Below are 17,938 nucleotides of genomic sequence, written 5' to 3'. Positions count from 1 at the left end.
AGAAAAGAACCTCGGCGAAGCCAACAAGAGATGGACTGCTTATGTTATAAATACAGTAAGTTCAACAAAATCACTGCACATTTCTAAATTTGCACAGGGCCTGCCTTGAGGATTTGTTCATAAACGTGAGGTGAAAATCGGGGCAAAATTAAGGTGTAGTAGTTGGACAACCATGTAGAAGGAATAGATGAAAAGCAAAGGCAGAAAGCAATGATGATGGCCTGTAGGAATATATAAAAAACAAAAAGCTTTTTGTAGAATATACTAAACCTAATAGTTTTTATAGCAGAAGTTATTAAACATATTCAAGATAATTATCGAACAGAGTAATGAGTTCTATGATTCACAGATAACTTCCATTTTTCTAAAAGAACTGCAGGTCCACTTATATGGGGTGGTAACCACAGAAGTAAGAATTTCTACTGTGATGATACCATTAGTGAAGTCTGTCTCAGATCATAGTACTGGATGGATGTATACAACATTCAAGTATAAGTTAGGAAATTACTACGAGATTTTTTTTTCATCCTCAGACTAAAAGAATAGGACCCACAATGTCACTTTAAGGGGATCGGCTGCCTAAAAAACCCAAAAAATCTTCAAAAAATTTGATTTGCTGAAAAAAATTCTATGGCTTCGTATAGGGTTCAAGAATGTGTCCACAAAGTATTATGCTAAAATTTGCCTCAAATGTAACAATAACTATATACCCATAAAACACCAATAGCACAAATGATTTAGTCTGGTATAGTTTTTGCGATATATGTCACGAAAACTTCCTTTGAAATGAAATGTATAATGTCAATAATATCCTACTTGGCACCGTTTTAGTTATTCCTAGTCATGACAAAGCACGCGTCATGCCATGAGGCTCAGCTCGTGGCCGACAGTTGCCTATAAACTTCCAAGTTAGAAGGTCACGTTTTTCACACTCGCTAGCCTTGACTGAACTCTATTTTCTGTGGTGTTTTTGTTTTTTCACCATGCCTAAAAGGTCCAAGAGTTCACTTCATGCTTCTAGAATGCAGAAAAGCCAAGTGGAAAAGTCCAGGCAAGAAGTAGAAGAAAGAATTCAAGAAATTAGTTCCACAGAGGGGAATGGAGCGACGGAGAGAGAGAGAGAGAGCGAGCTGTCGCCCAGCAAATGGCGCAGGCTACGATCTCTGCTGACCAGAGACCAACCACATCCCCCCCAAATGTCTCTTTATTCGTTCGTCACTACTAGAGGGCAAAGATATTTTAGAAGAAGAAAGCAGTAGCTCGGAGTCTGCTATTATAGACGATCCTGAAAATAAAATGATCATAATAAGCGAAGCAAGGCTTGATGAATTACTTGAATCACGAATCCCTAATTGTGAATGTAAAGTAATTCCCAGGATCCATTTGGCAAGGGATGGATTCGAGACACTAATAAAAAAGATATCTTTTATGTCCTAAATGCTGAGGGAAAATTATTTCAAAACCCGCAAAATGCCCACCGATTTCTACAGAAGGAAGGAATGCTCCAATTTACAAAACCAATGTGGCACTAATCTATCATTCTTTGTTGGAAGATTATGGATTCTTGGGATTGAAGAGATTACAAGGAACCGTTGGTATAAGACCAATGAGAAATAACAAGTATTCACGCCATCTTAGATATCTTTATGATAAAATGGAAACATATTTTCAGATGAAATAAGAGCAGATCTTTGAAAATATAAGAACATACTACAGGAAATATTTGGGAATTGTGCCTGATGAAAATGAAATACTCAATATTGACGTATCCTACGATGGGACATGGATGAAAAGAGGCCATGTTTCTAATATAGATAAGGGAGTCAATAGAAGTGTGCACAGGATCTGTGATAGACTTTGAAGTGATGAACAAAGTTTGTAAAGCATGTGCTGCTAAAACGACTGAACTAAAAGAAAAGAAACTAACAGAAGAAGATTTCAACGTGTGGAGAACCCTTCATGATGAAGATTGTAATATAAACTATGAAAGTACATCAGGAGGGATGGAAACAGAAGGAGCCATAAGGATGCTTTCAAGGTCGCAAGATTTGGGATTCCGCTATGCCACCTTTGTTGGAGACGGAGATTCCAGCACTTATAATAGTGTTTTAGTGATGAACGGTGGAAATGGACAGTATGAAAATTTAAAAGTTGTGAAACTAGAATGCATCAACCATGTAAAGAAAAGAATGACCAACAGAATGAAGAGACTAAGAGAAGATGAAAAAGAAGAGAGAGTAACAAGAACTGGAAAAAGAAGAAAATTTAGTGCTCTAAGTGGAAAGAATAAATTGTCGGATACAAATATTAGCATAATGACAACTTATTATGGCAAGGCAATCCACCCTAATATTGGTAAATCATGGATTGACATGAAGAAGGATATAATGGCATCATTTCACCATATATTTAGTTCCAGATAAAATCAACGTCATGGTCTTTGTCCAAGAGGGTAAGATTCTTGGTGCTACTTTCAGCGCAGCATAGCAATGGGTGCAGAAAGAGAGAAAATAGAGTTCAAGAGATCTTCAACAGTTATCAATTTAGATGCTGAGAGTGAAAGCAAAATAAAGGCTGTGTATGAAGCACTGTCTGAGAAAGATTTGCTTGAATGCTGCGTTCGCAGTCTCACACAAAACGCGAATGAAAGCTTTCATTCAAAAATTTGGAACAGAGCACACAAGACTAAGTTTGCTAGAGCACAAAGAGTAAAGTTTATAGCACAAACAACTGTGCTTGACCACAACTTTGGATACAGAAAAGCAACACTGTTCCAAGAATTTGGCATATCTACTCTTCAACGAAGCCTGCAACTTCAAGATAAAGAAAGAAAAAGATTGAGTGCCAGAAAGAAGAAATTCCCAGAAAGAAAGAAAATACACAAGAAAACTCAAGAATATGAAGCTGGAGGATTTTAAATAACCACATAACCTGGCAACAATGAGTAGTGTAGGCAACTATGATACCCTAGAGTAATACCTTGCAGCAAGATCAGACAGGGGGGGACCAGGAGCCTAAAATTTATAATAATGTCTTAGGCATATAAATAATCAATTAATATTCTTATTTATAATCATTTTGCATTAATTAATACCCAAAAATAAAAATTAAAACCATAAAATTAATTGTAACACAGTCTTTTACTTTTTTTATGTAACTAAAACTTTGAAGGCCCGTTTCTCAAAACAAAGTTTTTCACCTTTAAAATGCATCTCCTCCCTTAGTATTGGACCAATCTAAATGAAATTTTATATATAACATGGGGAAACATGGTAGATTGATAACATGCTGGGGATTTTTAATATTTTGAGTTGCTGATTTTTGGTCATTTTTTTCTGTCATTTTTCTGGGAAAATTTCATAAAAAAGAAAAAAAATTCATACTTCGAAGAAAAATTGAAAAATAAAAAATCCCTGGCATTTTATTGAAAGTCCATTTGTGTTTTATATGTGGTTCAAATCCCATCCCTTAAAAACTAAAAGCAAAGGAGAAGATGCATTTTGAAAATGGACATTTTTGGCCAAAAAATGCTCTGGTGTCACAAAACCTAAGGTCATTGACCAAAAATTTTTTCTCCAGAAGTTCCACATAATGTCCTTAAACAAACCCCCTATATATTAACAACCTGTCATTAAAAAAGTGGGAAACCGGCCAATCCCCTTAAGTGTACAGGCATTCAATATACCAATAAAGTAAACAGTGAAGTCTCGATTACAGAACAAGTTAGTATGTGGGGAAGAAAATAAAAGCCTTAGCAAAAAGTCAAATAAGGACAAAGGGGATAGAAAAGTGCTGTAACAATAATGTAAACATACAGCGTAACAGAAATAGTTGCAAAATGATTTTCTTTTAAATTGACGCCATCAAGGATAGACTTAGAACCATAATTCTATATATACTGTAAATGGGATGATGTTCTGATGAGGACAATTTTTGCAGTCCAGATCATAAGCCTGGACAGCTACATTCAGAGGTAGAGATTAGAGAATTAGGAAGGTTAAACATTTTCAAAGAAAAGAAAGATTGTCAATATCAAATAACAGTGAAATAAGTAAGAAAGATGTAGGTTATCTGAAGACTTGCTCCTTTGTTAACAGTACTGTAATGGCTTTATTTAGTATGAAGAAATGAACAGTGTACATCATTCAAAAATTAAGCTGTTAGATTATTTATAACTACCAGGAAGATCCATGCAAGAATGAAACTGATATGGATTTAATATGCTTTGAGTAAAAAAAAATACTTCAGATGCTATGACTGACTACATTACAGTACATGTCTGGTAATGTAAACTGAACAGAAATATTAAATATACAGTACTGTAATATCTGCATTTACATTCAGCTGACTCAATATAACATGAACTTGGTTATTAAGAGAATTTCTAGCTTACCATAAAACCTAGTGCCAGAGTCGCATGCAGAACCAAAATGAATACAGCTATGCCAATGGCAACCTGCTTTGCATCATGTGATAAGGAGGGCCAAACAGTACGTACAAGCACACTACCACTGAGAACTGGTGCAACAATAGCAAGACACCATTTAAACCATGGTTGTGGTACAATCCATAATATCTGGAAAATAAATACAGCTGGTATTGAAATTATTAATGATTTTACAAAAATTTTAAGACTATTTTACACCCGGGTTTAATGAACAACTTCATCAGTCAACTTACCTCCATTCCACTGCCATCTGTTTATTTAAATAACTTAAGGGCAGAGAGTAACATATGCTGAACACTTCAACAACGTGAAAATTCAAAATTTTCTACAGCAGAAATTCCCATATTGTATTAAACTATTTTATGTATGATAATAATTTACTAGCCCATATATTTTTTTTTTATTTTCACATTTGTAATATTCATTTAGCATGATTAAATTAATCCTATATTTGAGATTGCTACTGAATGTAGTTACTACATGGACTTTTCAAAGTAAACCCTTATGCTGCATTTGAGTTTTTCATCCTTATTAACATATATAAGTACATCTGTCAATAATTTCAATTAACTTCTCAACTTTCTTGTATTTTAGGATAAACTTTCCTCTGAAAGCCCTGAATGCGAAAATAAAACTAATGTTGAGATTTTCCTTCCCAGGTTAGATTCTAAAAAATTCCAACTTATGAAAATAGGTCAACATTTACAGCTTTTAATGGAAATCATGGCTAAAAAAGGGTTCCAATAGCACACATTTCTAGGTATAACTATTGCTAAATATACCAGAGAAAAAAGCTGTCCACAATGCCAGGGTTACTACCCCTGGATCGATCACCACAATGGTGTCGGTATGCACTAGGGGTGAGTGGTAACCACTATCACAGGTCTTCATCCTATAGATCTCTCTATTCTCAAAGTCCCAAACTTGGGGGAGCCGTACCAACGATTGCCTCCCGCTCACCCGCTAGGTACCACCCGCACCCGCCATCTTCATCCCAAGATTAGCACCCTTGGCTTTCAAACGAGGCGTTGAAAGCTGGGGACGTCACGAAGGCTGGCGGAGCAGAAGCTTGCTGAGCCGGCTGCATCAGTACGAACTGCTGCTGAGGCTGTGTCTTGGATGTAGAAGGCTGGCCGATCTGTGAGACCGGTACCGCCTGAAGCACAGTTTGAGCCTGAGGTTTCCTATAGCTCTGGAATCTCCTGAACCTTTTCCTTTCCTTAGGCTAAGGTCCGGAGGTCTCAGAGGACTTCCTTTTGAAAGGAAGGCCCCAGCGAGAGCAAAGACTCTGGTTCGCTCTGGTTGCCTCTGCCATGACATTATTGACCTCATCCTCTGGGAAGAGGTTAGGTCCCCAGATAGAACTCTTCATGAGTCTATTGGGCTCATGCCTGATGGTGGCGTCTGCAAAGATGTGTTTCCGGCAGTTCTGTCTCGCAACCACAAAGTCATAAAGGTCCGATTGGAAGGACGCCAATAACGACTTCGTGAGGACCTGAAACAGAGGTTCATCATTATAAACTAATGCCGTTACCTCTGAGATGGTGACGGAATGCAGGGAGTGACTCAACCTGCATCTAGCCTCATACTCCACCTTCAGCAGAGTCTCCGGAATCCTGGGAAGTTGCTCGCTGAACAGGGTGGAGGAACACTCGGGATCGAGTTTCCCCACCGTGAACGTTGCCGGAGCTCCCAACCAACATTCTGAATCTCCGGGGAAGAGAAGGGAAGTAGGATCTGTCTCCCGGAGTTGAGGTATAGGCTTGCCATCTATCCCAGCCTGGAGGGTCAGCTCTGCAATCTTAGTAGTGCAGGGGGTAGGGACGGAGTCACCTACGGAGAACATTGTGAAACTTCCCTTAAAGGGAGTAAGTTTCGTGTTCTCGCACTCCCAGTCGGTGAGAGCGCGCATCAGGGCAGATTGAGCTTGGTCCCTGGGAAAGATGACTGTTTCCTTAGGGACCTTATCAGAGCTAATCCAGGCTTCCTCAGTTAACATGGCAAAGCCTGGATAGGGAGGCACTAGGTCGGCTGGAAGGAACTCTAGTTCTTCCAGACGACGAGTGCCCAAACCCTCAATAGTCAGTGTGCCATTATGCAGGGGAGCATGCAGGGCCAGCCACCACGGGTTCCCCTTATCAAAGGGGGGCAGTTTGGAGGCATCCGGGACAACATGTGATTGCTGTGCTGCTCCGGATTGGATAAATCCAGAGAGCAAGCTTTCCTGGGCCTGCACCTTTTGTGCCAATGACAGCACTGACTGTCCAGAGGTCTCTAAGCTTGTGACAAGCTGAGACGAAAGATCTTGTAGCCTAGCTTCCACCTTGGAGTCAATCCTCTGCATCAGCAGTTCGACAAAGGCCTCGGAGTCGAAGCTAGGCTGTGGGGGCTTAGCCTTTGAATCTCTGGACCTCGACCCCTTAGAAGAGGGAGTAGCCTTACTTGAGGACGTCACTGGTTTGGGAGCCAGTGATGACCTAGAGGGAGCTGGCAGATTAGACCTTTGAGGTCTAGAGGACTTTGGTAAGTCCTTCTTTTTCAGAGATTTCACCTTGGGGATAACAGACCGAGATCTGTCCCCAAGGTTAGCTGACTTAGGAAAACCCTGGAAGGAAGAGGAAGAAGAAAGTGAACTAAAGAGAGTTCTATTTACACTATCCTCACCTGCCTCACTTACCACCCTACCTTCTACCTGTTGGTCATCAATGCTCATAGGCTCTAGGTGGATGTTGATAGCCGCCACCTCTTCCGGCACCTCTCCGCAAAGGTTGTCGTCTTGGGAGGGCTGCGTCTCCTGTCTGATCTTCTCGATGAGTGGGGCGGCCACCTCCTTCGGCACTGCGGCGGAGATCCGGGCACCCGGATAGAGGAGATTGCAAATCTCCTCCAACAGCACGTAGGGGTAGCCAGACGCAACGTTCCTCCCAAATCCGCCGACCCAGGTCTTCAGGGTCGACAGCGAAGAGGCATGGATTGCTGGGTTAGACTGGAAGAGAAGGTAGGACTTACTGAAAATATTCTCCCAATTTTTGTATATACCCATATGAGCCATTAAAATCAAAAAGGAGACTAAAGGTTAGCGGTCTCCTATCACTTACCGACTCATCGGACACTAGCTCGTAAAGAGCGTAACAAATTTCACAGCTGTCCGGGTGCCAAACGGTCAGGTCTCCAACATGCACCGCACAGCTGGAGTGCGAGCGGCACACCTCGTGTCCGCAGGGTTGCTGGAGAACGGCCGTGCACCCTGGCTCCTGGCAACGTACCATCTGTAAGTGGAATGATGGTACACGAGTATCATTAAGGCAAGATTGCCAGAACTAAGTCCGGCGGCCACAGTTTATCTTAACATAGATTATGGATGATGATACATGCGAATCATCAAGGCAAAACCCGCCGGAACTGAGTCCGGCAGCAAAAGTCTAAAAACATAGATTATGCTACCGAATGGTTAACTACTATATATGTTATAAACAGGTACTCTATGATACTCCGCCGTGATTAGTCACTGAAATCTTATTGTGTCGCATGATATGGAATCGGCATAATATGAGCGGAATAAGGGTGTTCGCATACAGCCCACCTCTCAATCGCCCAGGGCGGAAACCATATAATGGAAACCGCCAAACATACCGTGAACCATACCCACCGGAGTGGTTAATTAGACAATAACAACGAAAGAACTGACTAGCCGGCGGAGATTTGAATTCTAACATATCGTAACTGTTATTCGCTTCCACGGGACAGTGTTCGACGCTCCAGCTACTAACTACTAAAAGCAATTAGAAGCGAGCTAACGAAACACCGCCCGTTAAGGGAAAGGTAGATGAGTGGCGGAAACCCGGCGAATGGCGACCGGTCAGGTGGGTAGCACCCTCTGGAAGCCGAATATAACCTCCTTACGGGGGTGCCGAACGCAAGCGAACGGCTTTCCTCTTACGAGGATGTCACTCACGCAACGTCGCCAAATTCTAAACGTTAAGGTAAAAAGGGGGAGACTAGGCTACATACACGAAAAAGCTGGAGTTAACTGATCCTAGCCTACCCTCCAAAAACCAAAGCTTTTTGGCCTGGTCAGAGAGGCCAGGATTTAGTGCCATCGGTGTAGGGAGAGAAGGACCTACGTACTAACTCAGCCACACCCTCCAAAACCGAGACAGTTTGGTCAGGTGGCAAAATATGAATTGAGGAGCCCACTCACTAATCTAACCTTACCCTCCAAAACCTAACGGCCTGGCCAGGTGGGCTAATTGTGAATGAGGAACTCTCTCACTAGCCTAACCTCACCCTCCAAAACCTAACGGCCTGGTCAGGTGGGCTAAGTGTGAACGGGGAACTCCCTCACTAGCCTAACTTCCCCCTCCAAAACTGTAAAACGGCCTGGTCAGGAGAGCTAGGTAGCCTGAGCATCGTGTAAGAGCGCTGTCATGCCTAGCCTAGGTAGGCTAGGCTAGTTAACTATCTTATATTAGAATTAAAACTACCTAGTATCTGAACAACAAAACATATATAAAGTTAACCACTCGTGATGTGGGTTAGCCTAAAGATTAAACATATAAATACATAAATGACTCGGCGGCAGAGAGAAGGTCCAGAAAACATTGGTTATATAGGTAACGTTAGGTACCAAGATGGCCTACCCCTGATGCCGAATCACATGCATAAACTAAACCAGGAATGGACATGCCATCCATCCTTGTACATATCAGCTATCATCATGATAAAAATAATAACACCATCGAGAAGGCACCAACTCGCTGGTGGAGGAAGGAAACCGATAAAAAGACTCAAATTCTATTATCAGAAAAGGTTGAGCCTAGCCCGGCCATGATACCAGGTTCCTCATCTCCTACCAGCGACATGGTAATTTCTCCACTTAAGCTCCAAACTGAATGGAGTATGGTTAAAAACTAGCAGAATTCGTTCTGCTAATAGAAAGCCGAGACTGAAGGTCAAAAACGGGAAAGAGGCAAACACAGCCCACGCTCGGCTGCGTATCAGAACTATTTACACTGGTAAACATTATTTACGTACAGTTCATAAATACAATGCCTCTTGCGTTAAAAAACCAATCAGAAATAGTACTCAACTTAGATGGTGGAAAATTCCCGATGGAGGACATGATTTGAGCTGAAAAGGAGAACACAATCACCAAAGAAAATTTTTACGGTGTACGCGTGTTCGTGCTAAGATTGGAATGAAGATGGCGGGTGGTACCTAGCGGGTGAGCGGGAGGCAATCGTTGGTACGGCTCCCCCAAGTTTGGGACTTTGAGAATAGAGAGATCTATAGGATGAAGACCTGTGATAGTGGTTACCACTCACCCCTAGTGCATACCGACACCATTGTGGTGATCGATCCAGGGGTAGTAACCCTGGCATTATGGATAGCTTTTTTTCTCTGGTATATTTAGCAATAGTTATACCTAGAAATGTGTGCTATTGGAACCATTTCACTGGGTGACACAGGTCGAGCCCAGAAATACTATGAAATCAACAAGCTGAGGTTACTATGGTCATTACAATAAATATCTCTGTGACAAACTGATTCTCTATAAATCTCATAAATAAAAGTCTGGAATATAATAATAGAAAATTAAAGAGATTAAGCAGTAAAAATCCACACAACCTTTAATACTGGTTATACAACTGAATTGAGGTTACAAGAATCCTTTTCCTTTTCAACAAAAGTCTATTAATGTCAACACTTAATATATTCTACAGGTCTGCCACTGCAAATAAAATTTAGCAGCTTTTTAAAGACTGGTTTTTATTACTATGATTTCTTTGAAATTGACTCTATTCTCTATTATGACAAATTTAAAAATTAAAAGATTCCTCTTTTCAAAGTAAATTTAAAGTATTCCCATACACAGATGAAGCATGGGTATGGCTTTAGGTACAGCTGCCTACTCTGAGGTTTAAGGCTATGCTTTGTAACATTTTTTCTGTGTATCAACATTGTGATTTTAGATGGCTCTACAGCACAATATTTACAAATGTAAGAAGTAATACATATTTACTTTTTCCAACTGAATAATAAACAAAAACCATCAATTTATACTTCTTAAAACATTCACCTGTATTTTGGTTCAAGATATTAACAATTCTAAAACTTACCGAAACTGGGACAAATATGGCTAATGAATAACCATATATGCAGAGAAGTTCCAGAAGAGAGATTTTTGCTCGAGACCCTCGCCACACCAGAACACCCCACATGGCAAGTGGTACCAACCATGCATATGAGAATATTGCAGTTGCAGCTAATGTAACTGAAAAAGCAACAAAGAGAAGCATATAACTTCTGAAGAAGATGCTACAAAATTAGCATGATCACCAATCATCCATGCTATTGCTGAAATTACATATATACTGTATAAACCATACATACTATGAGAATCTTATATTTATGCATTCTATCACCATAAATAGCAGTTTTACATCAGGATTTACTTCTACTGGAATGAAACTTAATTAATAACTTCCACTCGTGTTGCATGCTCTCTGTATGAATTTCCATTTGGCCTAGGTCTTTACTTAAAACCTTTCTTCTCCATGATTTTCCGGACATAACCATTGGTCTTTAACCTGCTACTTCTATATCTATTACTTCCTTAACAAATCATTCCTCTCTTTTTCTCAATATATCCAAAATCATCTCCATCCATGGAACACAGAAAAACACTATGGATGTAACATACATTTGTACACATTAGAAAATAGTCTACCATAAAACTCCAAGTAGTAGTAGTATTAAAGTAGTTTAACCAAACCACTGAGCTGACTTTCAGCTCTCATAGGGCTGGCCCGAAGGATTACAGTAAAATACCACATAGGCACACATTCTCATACTGTAACACATACACACATTAAATACATTTACTCCTGTTTCCACACTAAAAGGGTATATTAAAATTCATAATAAGTTAAGTAATATTTTTAAAAATTTAAATTCGACAAATGCTATAAGGGTTTTCGTGCTTTTATTATTTACTGTACTTACTTTTACATTTTATTAATTAAACCACAGTTCCCCATGAACAACAAAATTGGAACAATTGAAAATGTAAAAATTTCATTCATTGATTATTTCCAAAAGTTGACAGTTGCTGTTGGTCATACTTTGGATACTCACACAATACATGTCTGACCATTATTATCACCTGGCACTCTAAGCACTCGGGAGCCAGGCCATTTGGGCTGCTCATTAAGTATCCATGTGTCAGACGAGTATGGCCTATTCTGAGACGTGTTAGAATTACTTGTGCATGTCTCTCTCTCTGATATGATGAACTCCATTCTTCAACATGGGGTTTTGTTTTAATTTATCATTTTCAGGTTCTTCATTCCATATACACAGCCATTTATTTATGATACCCACCTTTATGAGTGTTACATAATCAGTAACAGGGATACAGTATTCACATTTGATCTTGTCATATGGGTTGCTTCTTTGGCTGCTTTATCTGCATCTTCATTTCCTTTGATCCCTACATGGGCAGGGATCCAACATATTTCTACATTTTTTCGATTACAGGCAGTCCCCGGTTAACGGCAGGCTCAGTTAATGGCGATCTGGTTTTATGGCGCTTGTCTAGCGCCGAAAATCACAATTTCCACTTATCGGCGCCGATAATTGGATAGTGGCACCAATACATACCTAACCGAGGTGCCGATAACCTAAAATCAGCGCTTTTCGGCACCGATATTCCCCAAAAATCGCCGATTTTCGGTTAGCGGTGATTTTTGGTTCTCATCACACCCTCAGAACGGAACCCCCGCCAATAACCGGGGACTGCCTGTATTGTATAAGTTATGGAGAAACAATTTAATTTGTTGTACTATATTATTTTTTTATTTGCAACTCTGAATAGCTTCTATAGCACTTCTTGAGTCACTAAAGATCACAAAATTATTGAATGATGTTTCTCTAATTATTTTTACAGCTGACACAATTGCACACAATTCTGCTGTGAATACTGAAGCATTATTAGGTAGAGAGAATTGATAAGTTTTGTCTTGGGATGCTGCAGCATATCCCACTCCGTGCTCTGATTTAGATCCATCTGTATACATTGTGTACTGTGGACCTTTTCGGTTTATATGCTCTACTGTATGTTGTCTATGGTGTTCTGGTGTATATGAGTAACTTTTTTGAGTAACTTTTTAATAAATATTTCAGGTGTGTACAAATTCTCATTTTATTCATTGTCCAGGGAGGAGGTGATTTTACTATTAAAGGCACTTAAATATTTATATTCAGCGACTCAAACAATCTTCTAGCACTAAATGGGAAAGGTGGAGGATGGTTATTTATAAATACATCCCTTAGTTCAAATAATTTTTTTGTTGGGGAATCGTTTGTCTGAATTCTTAGAGCACTTTTCATTGTTATTACCTCTCTATGGAGAGACAGAGGTAGTTCACCACATTCAACTTGTAAAGATGATTTTGGTGATGATCTAAAGGCTCCTGAGCATTTTCTAAGGCCTTCATTGTGAACAGGGTCTAACATTTTCAGCGCTGTGTCAGATGCTGAGCCGTATACTTCACTTCCATAATCAGTGATAGACAGAACTTGCAGTACAGGAAGGGTACGTCTATCGGCTCCCCAAGTAGTGTTCGACAGTTTTTTAATTAGATTTAATGCTCTTTTACATTTTGATTTTACATGTTATGTGGGCTTTCCAGTTCAAATGAGTATCGAATAATACTCCCAAAAATTTTGCTGTTTGGCCAATTGGTATACTATGGTTTCTGATTTTTAAATCTATTTCTTCACCTTTTTTCCACTTTTTATTTTTATAAAACATGATTACTTGAATTTTATCTATGGAAAATTTAAAGCATACATATGAGGCCCATTCATTTATTTTTACTATGCTTTTATTAATGATTTGTTCTGCATGTTTTATTCGTGATGCTGAATAATATGTGGCAAAATCATCCATATACAGGTTACTTTTAATGGCAATAGGTAGATTATTACTGATATTAACTGCTAAAGTAAACTGTGTGCTACTAAGGACGCTTCCCTGTGGAACACTATTTTCAAGTGGAAATGTTCTAGACAGAACATCATCAATTCTCACCTGAAAACTGCGATTTGTCAAAAAGTTTTGTATAAATCTAGGTAATGTCCACGGATGTTGTTTTGTAAAGTTTTTAATATAGCACACCTCCATGTAATATCGTATGCTTTTTCAACGTCAAAAAAGACAGCTACAGTAATTTGTTTTCATTCAAAACCTCTACATATATTATCTTTTAAGTTAGAGAGAGAATCTAATGTAGATCTTTTACACTGTGACCTGAAATGAGTGGGAGTCAAAGTTTTATTTTCTCGAATGTGCCATGTTAGTCGAGCGTTAACCATTTTCTCTAGCAATCTGCATAAGCAGCTTGTTAAAGAAACTGATCTGTAATTATTTACATTACTGGAATCCTTTCCAGGTTTGGGGATACGAATTATTACATTATAGCTTTACGCCATTCATCTGGAAATAAATTTTGAAGCTATAAATGATTATAAAACTCTAATAAGTATGACTTTGCCTAAGGTGCTAAATGGCAGATCATCTCAAAACGAATATTGTCACCTCCAGGGGCAAATTTATTGCTGTTTGAGAAAACATGTTCCAACTCTGACATATTAAATTTTCTGTTATAATATATATCTTCTATTTTTTCAAAATTTGTTATTAATTCTATTCTATTTTTCTTTGTGCAGAAGTGTTCATCTAAATTTTTGTCACTACAGTACTTACATTGCTGAATTTTCTCCTATTATATTATTTATTTCTCTTGGATCAAGTGTTCTTTTCCCACCATCTTTTAATATGGCATATCTAGGTGGTTTAACATGGGTACCCATTTATTTTCCTGAATTTTTCCCATATTTTTTTGTATGGGAGCATTATTAAGGAGATCTGATATGCATTTCCTTCATGAAATGATTCTTCCTTGAATTACTTCTTTTTTAAATTTTGCAGATGTTTTGTTGTATAGAAGTTTTAATGTATCAATTTCTAGTAAGAATATAGTCATTTTTTGTAAAGCTCCTTCTAATATCAGTAATGATTTATTTTACTGAAATTATCTAATCATCTCCCTGCTGAGTGTTTTATATTTATTAATTCTGTTAACTTATTGGACCACCATGGAACTTTGTGTGTTGTTGGATGGGGTTTTGAATTTGGTATTGCTTTATCAGCAGCATTTTTAATAAAATCAACACAAAATTTATTAGTTTCATTATGGTCTTTTAAATATTCAAATGGTGGGATATTTCTAGTGTGCATTTCATATCACTCCCAATCTGCTTTATAAATATTACACTGAGGGACATGTTTTGCAGAATTATTTTGTAATAAGGAAATAAATATTGGGCAATGATCACTGGTGTGCAAGTCATCAACTGTATTCCAATCTAATCTGTCAACTATACTTGTTGTACATAAGAGTTAAGTCTACTGAGGCAAAATGTTCCATGTGCTTTTGAAAAATATGTGCTAATTTCATCACCATTTATGCAGCACATGTCGTTTGAATCCATGAACTCTTCTATTTTACTACCTGTTCTATTTGAGTTTGTACAATTACAGTCCCATGTTGGGTTGTGAGCATTAAAGTCACCTACTATTAATGTAGGTTCCTTGGTATTGTTAAGTAAATCTTGATTAAGTTTATCAATGTTGTAATTTTTATTAGGTTGGTTGTGTAAATTATAAATTATGTAATTATCGTTTTTTATTCATATTTTAATACTTGGCATTTGCAAGTCAGTAAAGTTTACAGGTACTCTGTCATAACACACTTTGTTATGTACATATATAGCAGTAACTAAATTTCCTTCGCTATAACTAAATTTCCTTCTTCTTCTCTAGATGTAGATACTAAGGTATATTTACCTATCATGATATTGTTTTGTTGACATGTTGTAAACATAGTATCATTGGTTCATATTCCCTTAATAATCGTTGTATCCCAAATGTAATCCGGTCTGTTGACCATTTATGTTCCACTGTATGATATAATTATTGAAAGTATTACGTTGTGTGTATTCAAGTGTTATTTTCTTTTTGTGGATCATCAATTTACATTTTTTCTAAAATTGTTTACAACATTTATTTGTTTTTCTTTATGAGACATTATGTGTCCAATGCACATACAGCCTTTTTCGTGATTGAGTGTCTAAACTAGTAGTTTCTTTATTTCTGTATCTTATAAAATTTTGTATAATGTTTGATAAACTGTCCTTTGTTATGCTTTTGTTTTTGTTGCACAGTTCAATGAAACACTCATTATATCCACGTTTTCATGTATCATTTCTTCGTTTACTCTTGCTGCACCTAGTATTGGTGATGGAGTAATCTCTTCTCCCATCACATAATCATTCTTGTCAATGGTTTGTTCCTCTACTATTCTTTGATGTTCTGGGTATCTGTTTCCATTGGTTTTATTATTACTTTAGGTGACAAAGGTATATTCATATAATTTTTTGGTTTTTGTTCTTTCTTCGGGTCTCCCGCCTTTATTTTAATAGATGTATCTCTAATAATAGTTGGTTTTTCGTTGGTCTTGGGTGGAGTTCTCTCTAAAGGCCTCTCTCTTTTCTTCAGCTTCTAATTCATCATAACTATCTTCTAATATTTTTGTGGTGCTTGTATTAACTTCTAGTGTTTCCATTTCTCTTAATATCTCAAATGAATTTGAACAGATATTTGTATACATGTCTTGGTTCTTTGCTATATTAGTTTCTTCTTGCAAAGTGGTTATTTTTCTTTGAGACTGATCTACCAGGGTTTTGTTACTCTTATCTATTTCCATTTTTGTTCCATTGTTTGATCTAATTACAGTAGAAAAGGTTCGTTTCCTTGAGGGGCATTCCTCTTTTACTTCTAATTTGGCCTCTTTGGATGCATGTCCATTCATTGTTTGATCTAATTCTAGAAAACGTTTCCTTTTACTTCTAATTTGGCCTCTTTGTATGCATTTCTGTCCATTTTTGCTTCATTGTTTGATCTAATTACAGTAGAAAAGGTTCGTTTCCTAGCGGGATCATGCATTCCTCTTTTACTTCTAATTTGGCCTCTTTTATAGGCATTTCTGTCCTTTCCTGAAGTAATTTTAATTCTGTATTGTATATATAATACATACACTCCTTAGATCTTGCATGGTGATTTTGTCCACACCCAACACATTTCGGTTCACCACACCTCCACTGTGTGGTATGTTTGGATTGTAAGATCCACAATATGCACATATAGATTTATTATGGCAATTTTTCCTTTTATGTCCATACATACTACAGTTTTGGCACTGTAGTGGTTTTGGAATATACAGTCTTAGTTCTCTGCTTTGGCCCATGGTTTTAATTTTTAAGGGTAATTCATGGCCTTCAAATTTTATCTTTGCTATTCTCAGTGTTTTTCCATTACTCCGTTTACTGGCTGTCATATATTTGCAGTCTTGTACATTGTTGTACCTTTTTTTAAGGGAATCCAGCAATATATTCTTCTATATTGGTTCTTCATCATTATCAGGGGGTACTATGGTACCCTGTACACTGTTCATATTGTCATGTTTTTCAAATATACCTTTATATTGTCAATATTTTTTATAGTTAAGTAATTTTCTGATTGATTTTTTGTTGTGGTTTCTATCAACCACATCTGATCTTTTATTTGTCTGATTGACATCTCAGTACAGTAGTTGAATGTCAATTCAACAGAAAGTTTTCTAATTTCAATGCCGATATTTTCTTATCTGTTTCTAAGGTCAGGAATCGTGACCAACTCCCACTTTCAAAGAGGGAGTCGAAGTGAGTCAAGATTGGGTCAAGATATTTGTTTTTTTTGGTTTGCTTTGTACTGGAGCATAGGGTTCCAGTGTAACTACATTAGGAATTTTATTTGATTTTTCCAGAGAAAGGATTGTCAGAGGAAGTTCCAGCGGTTGTTAACTGTGCTGAGTCACTGCCATCAAAGGGCCCAGGGGTACTCGAATCTGTATTTCTACTTGTCAAAAAGATTTCAGGTAAAAAAAAGGGAAAAAGATATCATTAGCCTTTCATGAGTTTATTCTTCCACCAATGGCACAAGTGAGAGCTGACTCCCAAATGTCCACATCCCTAACCTACCCTACAGGGGATGGCACAACATGATCAGAGTGGCCCAAGTGTAAGCCAGACCCGCTTGCTAGGACTGAAGGTATTACGAGAATACTATCATCCCCACCCTAAAGAACAGTTCTGCCTTTGAGCTATTAATCTGATAACTCTCAGGTCAAAACATTATCGGGCAGTTGATGGTCCTACCACAGTTCTCACTATTTAGTTTCGGATATAAACCCAATCCCAGCTATGATATCTTTTCCTATTTAACAGTTCCAATAAATTTTAGCAGAAGTGGAAAATTCCACAAAAATAAATCCAAATAAGTATATATTCATATATGAAACTCTTGGACTCAACCCCGGGAACAAATTC

General features: G+C 38.0%; 1 protein-coding gene across 2 annotated transcripts in view; it reads right to left on the bottom strand.

Annotated features, from left to right (window-relative positions):
* The window catches only part of LOC136843274 (protein YIPF1-like), a 95,056-nt gene that overhangs the window by 4,392 nt on the left and 72,726 nt on the right, over positions 1 to 17,938 (bottom strand). For both annotated transcript variants that reach the window (XM_067111450.1, XM_067111449.1), the window contains 2 exons: positions 10,567 to 10,721; positions 4,394 to 4,576 (listed from right to left, as the gene is read on the bottom strand). In XM_067111450.1, coding sequence (XP_066967551.1) covers positions 4,394 to 4,576; positions 10,567 to 10,721 — 338 coding nt within the window. The remainder of the gene's footprint in view (positions 1 to 4,393; positions 4,577 to 10,566; positions 10,722 to 17,938) is intronic.

Source organism: Macrobrachium rosenbergii, chromosome 11 (assembly GCF_040412425.1).
Source record: "Macrobrachium rosenbergii isolate ZJJX-2024 chromosome 11, ASM4041242v1, whole genome shotgun sequence".
Taxonomy (NCBI): domain Eukaryota; kingdom Metazoa; phylum Arthropoda; class Malacostraca; order Decapoda; family Palaemonidae; genus Macrobrachium; species Macrobrachium rosenbergii.
This window is presented reverse-complemented; position numbering and strand designations above follow the sequence as displayed.